Raw genomic sequence first — 8,739 nt, forward strand, 5'->3', positions numbered from 1 at the left:
CTCACTCACACACACACACACACACACACACACACACACACACACACACACACACACACACACACACACATTATTTGCATTTATTTATGTAAATATTTATCAATCTCCAAAAATAAGGTATTAAATGTTGGCTGGATCGCTCTATTGAATGATCAGCATTCAGGACCAGAACTATGTGTAGTTGGAATGAATGTTGTTTACCTTATATTCCACCTCAGGTCGTCTTCTCTCCATCACTTGTTTCTCCTTCTCTTTTGATCTCTTATACTCCCTTTTCTCTTCCTCCATAAGCCGTCGGGCTATTTCCTTAAAATTCAATAACAAAACAAATCATAAAACAAGATAATGTTTTATCTAGATGTAGCGACACCCCTGACAGTGCAGAAAAACAATGAACCATGCCGTACCTCATCTTGTGCAACTTGAGCGACTCGTCTGTCAAACTGACTCTCCTGTAAAAAAAGACATGGTTATATTTGTGGATTACAAATCACCATTATTTACAACCACCGAGACTCAAGATACCTTAATTTCTTCTTCCTGTAGCATGCGTGCCACCTCCAAGTCTTTGAGCTCCTGGTCTTGTAGTTCTAAGTGGGCCAGTCCATGCGTTGCCTCCTTCATGCCATATTCTCCTCGCACCTTCCGACCTGCAGGGGGCATCAGAGGACATCAGTCCACGTTGAAAGCACAAACAGCGACACACACAAAGATATAGTTGACCAAAAAAAATTCCGTCATCATTTACTCACCCTCCAGTTGTTGAGTTTCTTTCTTCTGCTGAGCACAAAAGAAGATAATTTGAAGAGTGTTGATGGTAGTCATTGACTTCCATAGTATGGAAAAAATTACTAAGGCTACTGTCAACTGTCGGTACCAACATTCTTCAAATTATCTTCTTTTGTGCTCAACAGAATAAAGAAACTCATACAGGTTTGGAACAGCTTGAGGGTGAGTAAATGATGACAGATTTAACATTTTTGGGTGAACTATAATTTTAAGCCTTGTAACCTATTGGCACAGTAACCCAAGCAGCCATTTTTGGTTTGGGATTAAGAAGGAATGATCAAAAAGGCCCAGATTTAGTGTACAAGATTCCCCCGAAATTATATTAGAGAGTCCAGATCCAACAGAGACAAGAAACCCAAATCACCAATGCACAGGAAAAAGGAAATCTTGACAGCACTCCCACCACCAGATGGCACTGCAAAGTCCAAGCAGGTTCACTCAAACACATGGACCTCGGTCCATACCTCTCTCTCTGGGAGAATGACCAGGGGACCGGCCCTCATTTGGGGGGCCTCTGAGAACGGGCTCCTCAAACACCTCATTGGGACCTGACGGGAGCCTCGGCCTGTTCCTGAGATCCTCCCACTCCAGGCTTTCTTCTGTCCGTCCTCTAGTTGGGGCGAGACCGTAATCGTCCCTGCTTTTGTGCCTCCCTCTGTTCCCATCTCTGCCTCGTTCTCTTTGCCTCTCTCTGCTACCGTGTCCATAGTCATTTCGGTCCATCTCCCGGTCCAAGTTCCTGCCCCTGTCAACCTGCTTGGCATCTCCACTAAACAGTCGATCTTGACTTCTTGTCCGGTTTCGATCTCTCGACCTTTCCTTGGTTCTCCATCCATCCCTTTCTCGTTCTCGATCCCTGATCCTCTCCTTGTCCCAGACCCTGTCCCGGCCGGCAGAGTAATCTCTGGAAGGTTTCTCCTTCCGGCGCACCACTGGCTCCAGGTCATCCCATTGATCTTGCTTCTTCCTTCTATGTGGTTCTGTGTAATCGAGATCGAGAGGTTTGTTTCTCTCTCTCGAATAATCTTTCGGTCGTCGCTCAGGTGAGTGGTACTCTAGGACCCTTCCCTTGCTTGGACTCTCCGGATGCCTAGATCGGCCTAACTCAATAGGCTCATATTCTGGATATCGACTATGGCTATTGGGATATCTTTTTCTGTCCGACTGAGGAGAGTTGTACGGGGAAAGAATTTGATTGTAGTCGTGATTCTTCCCTTTTCTGTGACCTGGAGAAGCGGAACGGGGTTTCGGCTCTCGCAGGTCCGGTGGAAATCGGGGGGCTGCGTGAAAGTGAGTGCGAGGCAAAAGGAGGAGTGCAAGAACAAGGAGGGAAATAAAACTTAACCGGGTTAGTACACAAGGGTTAGTTAACTGTGGATGATGCAGGAAGTAAAATGGTAAATAAGGCTACTGTTGACAAGTAGTACCAAGCCATTCAAATGAAAAGGTTAAAGCCAGGGTCCAAAATTAGCTAATGCCATGCAAGCCAAGGTCAAATGATTGGAGAAAATTTAACTCGTTCTTTTAAGGCCATTAAATTGTATTTAATTTTTTATATAAAAATATAAATACATACTTTATTTAAAAATGTGTAAAACATTTTCTTTTTACATTTACTCCTCAGGACAATGTACTTATTTATTTATTTATTTTTTTTATTTCAAGTAGCTGGCTGTAAACCATTTTTTTTCTGCAACAAAATATACAAAATTCTTCACAGATTTCTCAATCTTAATGCCTTAATCTTTTTTTTTCTACAACCAAATCTCAAAATAGTGTATGGTAGGCATTTATAAATAGTCCCATGTGCATTTTCATTCAGATTTATGGCAAAAACCCAACCTTTTTCAAGACTTTCAGACAGTAAATCATTTGTTTATCCTCCTACAACTACTTCTTTATCACAGATTCATGCATCAAGTATTCAGCTAAACATGTCTGATCTCCTCCCCAACACATCCCTGCAGAAGCGTAGCCCAGGCCTAATTGTTTGTATCCTGGCATGAGAACGGAGCCCAGCTATGTGGTCATGGTTTGAGAGGGGGAGAGAGAGCTAAAGATACTCCCTGAGATGCTGAATCTTTTATGTTGTGCCCTGTAGGTGGGTGCTAATCTGTGCTTATCATGGCAGCATCCTTACAAACAGAATATCAACAACATGAAGCAATGCACTACGTGCTGAAGTTTAGGTCTTTAGGGTTAGAGGGTTTTGTTGAAACAAACTATTCATTAAACACCCATGAATGAGAGATTTGAGCGTGTTTAATGAGGCAAACAGACCCTATGGGTACGATACCGGCTAACCAGCAGGAGACCCTAAACACATTCAAATGACGGCATGAGAGAATGATTACATAACATGTGAAAGCAAACAGTTCGAATGCAAACCGTGGCACGCAAGGGCAGCCGCTCAGGGCGGGTGGTTAACTGATGCCGTGTTGACATGAACTTGCATGTCCAGTTTTGTAGCATTTGTCACTAAATGGTAACCCATTACGAACACAAGAAGGTCTGTTGGTGCTATTTTAGATGCGAGGCAAGAAAGCCTTCCCAGAGTTCTCTAATGTTTACTAAACAAACAGTTGCACACTAACATGCGGTCAAGTTAGTTGACATTTTGTTTAACTTCACAACAAATAGATAAAAGTGTCTGGAGTGCTTGGGGCTTGAAATGCACAAAATGAGTGTTAATTACGGAAATTGCTTCCTAAGGCGCAAGTGCCTCTGAAACAGTTAAACAGGAAAGCGCAATGTACGCCAAAATTTCCACAGGAATGTCAAAACTCCAATGTCCTACTACTGGCTGACTCTCATTGTTAGTCCTAACTATATATGAAACAAAACTATAAGATTTTTTTCTAATGTTTTAATGTTAGTATTTTTTTTAGATTTTAGCGTTTTCTAACATACATTATGTATTTTATGTAAGCTATAAAATATTAATGCTATTAAAACAGTACAAAAATATACACGATTAACCAATTATTTGGTTATTTTTATTTTCAAATGTGTTTCAAATTCAGTAACTGGATTTAGCAATTAGTTCACTCAACTAGTGTTATTTTAGATTGATTTTGTTATGTTTATTAGTCTTTGTTAAATATGCCCATTTAGCTGGATTCAGCAATTAATTTACCCAAAATGTTATTTTGAATTATAATTTTTGTAATTTTAGTAGTATTTATATACAATTACATTTTTAATTAATATTTTGAATTAGCTTTTTATTGTTATTTTCACTTGAGTTTTAGTAAAATGTTTAGTGATTCTTTGTGTTATGTTTTAGTTTTTTTTTAATACGTCTTTTTAACTTAAATGTATTTTAATTTCAGTTTTAGTAATTTGAGTACTTAAATGTAAACTTTCAGTTAGTAAATCAGTAACCAGATTCAGAAATTAATTTTTAATTTTAATTTTAGATATTTTATTTTGTTATTTTTGCATTAGTTATATACTATTATAATTTTTATTAATATTTGAATTAGCTTTTATTTTTTTATTTTCATTTTTAAATTTTAGTGATTCTGTTCTGTGCTTTTGTCATTTTTCATTTCAGCTTTATTTCAATACAACTGATTATTGTTATTATTGTGTCTTAATTCACAATGACAACACTTCTCAGAAGAATAACTTCTCTTTTGACTGATTCATTGCAAGAAAGAGTTTTGTGAATCAGACTGCACTGCTTGTGTTTGTTTTTGCATGCTACAAATCAAGATGTGTTTTGTCTTTGTGTTTAATGGCATCCCAGGGTTTCTGCAGGTATCATCAAATCTAATTGAATGCTTTTTAATGCCATTTTAAAAAATGCTTAATGCCATACACGACCCATATCAAAGCTTTTTAGTGTTTTTGAAACCGATATCTTCTGCTCACTAAGGCTGCAGTAATAGTAATATTGAGAAATATTATTTAAACTTATAATACATTTTTTCTATGTGAATATCTGTAATTGATTGCTGTGATCAAAGCTGAATTTTCAGCATCATTACTCCAGTCTTCAGTGTCACATGATCCTTCAGAAACCATTATAATATGCTGATTTGCTGCTCTGTTATGATTATTGGTGCTCAATCATTAATAACAGCTCTTATTATTATCAATATTGAACACATTTTTTCTGCTTTATATTTTTGTGTAAATCATGATACATTTTACTTTTAAGCATACATTTCATAAATAAATTTCAGCATAAATAATATTAATATAATATAAAAATAAAATCTTTTGTAAGATTATAAATGTCTTTACTGTCACTTTTGATCAATTTAATTTGTCCTTGTTGAATAAAAGTATTTAAAAAACACTTTAGTTTTTTTTTTTATTGTATTTTTGAATGGTAGTATATTATGGTTTCCACAAAAACAAAAAACTAAAAATTAATAAGCACAACTGTTTTCTATATTGATAATCAGAAATGTTTCTTGAGCAGCAAATCAGCATATTAGAATTATTTCACTGAAGACTGGAGTAACGATGCTGAAAATTCAGCTTTGAATCACAGGAATAAATTACATTTTAAAATGTATTCACAGAGAACTGTTATTATAAATTGAAATAATATTCCACAATATTACTGTTTTTATTGTATTTTTGATCAATCAATTTGACAATAATGCAATGATGATAATCTTGGATATGTGAGAAAATCTACATCATTTAAACTATCACTTCTATATCAGTTCTTACTTAATAAAATCAGCATATTTGTGATATTAAATTGATTTCCAAGGTGTTTTTTAAAGGGGTCATATGATGCTTTTTTAAAGATCATTATTTTGTGTATTTGGTGTAACAGAATATGTTGACAAAGGAAAACTTGAAATCGCATCATATGACCCCTTTAACTAAAGAAAGGGCAATATTTGTCACATTTTTTCCTAATCTACTAAAAATATTTGCATTACCTTTCATATCAAATTCTTACATTTCATTAATGAATTTACATTTACATTGCAAAATTACAACTGCATGAATAATGTTATGAGTTTGGTGTTTTAAATAATTTTTAATATACAAATATGAAAAGTTGGAAAAAATGCAATGATACTTTAAAATATGAGAGTAAACTGCCAGTAGGTGGCGTCAAGTGACTGTGTTAATTAGTGAACATTTAAATCATTAGTTCAAGCGATTCATTCAGACGGCTGATTAATTTAGCAATCAAGCAAATGCTGTCTTTTATGCCAAAAATCATTAGGATATTAAGTAAAGATCATGTTCCATGAAGATATTTTGTAAATTTCCTACTGTAAATATATCAAAACTTAATTTTTGATTCGTAATATGCATGGCTAAGAACTTCATTTGGACAACTTTAAAAGCGATTTTCTCAATATTTTGATTTCGTTGCACGCTCAGGTTCCAGATTTTCAAATAGTTGTATCTCGGCCAAATATTGTCCTATCCTAACAACTTATTTATTCAGCTTTCAGATGATGTATAAAGCTCAATTTCGAAAAACTGACACTTATGACTGTATTTGTGGTCCAGGGTCACAAATAGGAAAAGTTGGAAAAAATGCAATGATACTTTAAAATATGAGAGTAAACCGCCAGTAGGTGGCGTCAAGTGACTGTGTTAATTAGTGAACATTTAAATCATTAGTTCAAGCGATTCATTCAGACGGCTGATTAATTTAGCAATCAAGCAAATGCTTACTTTACGAATGGATCACTGAGTCATTGACTCAAATTATTAATTCAAAAGCGCTGAGTCATTCAGTAACGAAACACCGTTGTGTGCTGCTCGGAGATTAGTGAATGATTATTACACGTTTATTGAATGAATAAAATCAATGTAAAATCTACAGTCTTGCTGATATTCGGGAATCAGCACTCTCTTGGTCGTCTCATGTTGCTTAACTAGGCTACATCATATATAAAAAACTCGATTTTTACCGCAGTACGTTTGTTCTATGAGTTGTCTGTGCAGTTGCGCTCATTTGTTTTGATTTCTCCACGAGAGTCTCTCACACACACACACCGGCTGCGAGAGCTTCAACTGGTGCGACCTTGTTACTGTCAATACATTATTCATTATCCATCGACATTTACGCCGAATGTAATAAAATCAGAATCATTCTCGCCCAAATTGCTCAATTGCACTACACAATTTCTTAACATTCTCTGCTCTTAGTTTTACTCCAGTCCGCCGCTGTCCAAATATCCAGCGTTACGGCAATTTCGCACCGACTGGAGACAATTACCAAACTGTTCCGCGTGTGTATCACACCAATGTACATATTTTGCGACAGCAAATTAAAAAGATATTAATTATGAAGGCACTATATTCAAAATAAACCCTTAATATTTTTATTCAAAACCCATCTAAAAAATTTTAATGCCTGAAGAAATAAATTTAATTACTTTTTAATGCTATTTAAGGCCTTAATTTTCGCATAATCCATTTAGTGACTTTTAATGCTTTTTACTGCCCCGCGGAAACCCTGTATCCAGTGAATTCAGAATTCAAACGTGATGTGGTGCTGTAGATTCAATGAACAGCTGTGCAGGAAGCAGATTTTCCAGCAGTCAAATGTGTTTACCGATCCAAACCCACATATTCTCTTCTCCAAACCCCATCTTTGCTTGATCGCACACCTTCCAGCAGAGGGTGTCTACACACCTTTATCGTCGTGGTACTCCTCAAAGTTTGCTTCCATCTGCTTTTGCCGTTTTCTCTCCTCTTTCATCTCTCGCTCCTGCAGCTTACGGGCGATGGCCTAGTCGAACGCATATAAACATGAATTCAGAAGAATGAGTGGGGGGAAACAAGCATCGCAATGCTGTAACAGTCATGGGTGTGGACACATCTATGCTTTTCTTATGACCAACATACAGAGAATGTGAGTATGCATTCTCAAGTGTTACAAACACAATCACAATGATGTCATGTGACTACTGTGGGTGTGGCTGAACCGAATCCACACAGCTGACCGACCTGAACCGAGTGTGTGAATGTTGTGAAAGACTCCCACCTCATCTTTCTCCTCCTGCTGCCTCTGTTGTTGAGCCTGCCGGACCAGTTGTTCTTGAATCTCCTGAGCAATTTCATTGTCGCTGCGTGCACTGACAGGACAGAGAAAAGAAAACATTTGAGTTTACACACCGAGTTCTCATATCTGCCACCATGGCTTTCACTTCCTGTGCCTGAGATGAAAGTGTTCTCGGAAGACTGACTGCAGTACTGAGTGAAATGGGTTACATAGTAACTATTATCTATGGCGGGAACAATCACAGATTTGTGCTGATGACTAATTGTCATAAAAAATAAGTGTGATTGATGATTTAAGTGCCTTAAGAAGTTGTCCATTATTCACATTAAACTTTGAATCATACAATAAAACCAGTGTTGTTTTGTAGTATTTTATTTATTAATATGTTGAATATACTTTTTATACTTTCAGAATATTTTTATACTTTTATTTTTATTTTAATTTAAGTTTAAGCTTTAGTAATTGTGTTGTGCTTTTGGCAAGTTTTTTTAATGTCTATTTAGCTTTATTTTTGTTTCAGTTTTAGTAATTTTAGTACTTAAACTTTATTTCAGTTAGCTGCATTTCTATTTTTTTATTAAAGAGTTAAAGTTGCATTTAATATTTGTATTTTATTTCTGCTTTATTTCAATTAGAGATTTAAATTGTTTTTAGTTAACAATAAAATAAATAATATATTTAAAAATATTTATAATATAATAGTTACTAATATTTAAATGTTAATTACTTATATATTGACAATTAATTTCAATAAATACAAATAAAATAATACAAACAAATTACTAATACTACTCCTCCTACTACTAATAATAATAATTTATGATTATTATTATGCAGCAGCTCTACAAAGACAGAAGACAAGATGTTTTTATTATAAACTGTTAAAGGGGTCATATGATGCATTTTTAAAGATCATTATTTTGTGTATTTGGTGTAACAGAATATGTTGACAT

General features: G+C 35.3%; 1 protein-coding gene across 1 annotated transcript in view; it reads right to left on the reverse strand.

Annotated features, from left to right (window-relative positions):
- Positions 1-8,739, reverse strand: part of LOC107655411 (zinc finger CCCH domain-containing protein 13-like) — a 21,849-nt gene that overhangs the window by 3,197 nt on the left and 9,913 nt on the right. The window contains exons 5-10 of the mRNA XM_016442896.1: positions 7,769-7,859; positions 7,417-7,513; positions 1,254-2,069; positions 526-650; positions 408-452; positions 202-306 (exon numbers count right to left, since the gene is read on the reverse strand). Of these exons, the coding sequence (XP_016298382.1) occupies positions 202-306; positions 408-452; positions 526-650; positions 1,254-2,069; positions 7,417-7,513; positions 7,769-7,859 (1,279 nt within the window). The remainder of the gene's footprint in view (positions 1-201; positions 307-407; positions 453-525; positions 651-1,253; positions 2,070-7,416; positions 7,514-7,768; positions 7,860-8,739) is intronic.

Source organism: Sinocyclocheilus anshuiensis, unplaced genomic scaffold, assembly GCF_001515605.1.
Source record: "Sinocyclocheilus anshuiensis isolate Anshui unplaced genomic scaffold, SAMN03320099.WGS_v1.1 scaffold880, whole genome shotgun sequence".
Taxonomy (NCBI): domain Eukaryota; kingdom Metazoa; phylum Chordata; class Actinopteri; order Cypriniformes; family Cyprinidae; genus Sinocyclocheilus; species Sinocyclocheilus anshuiensis.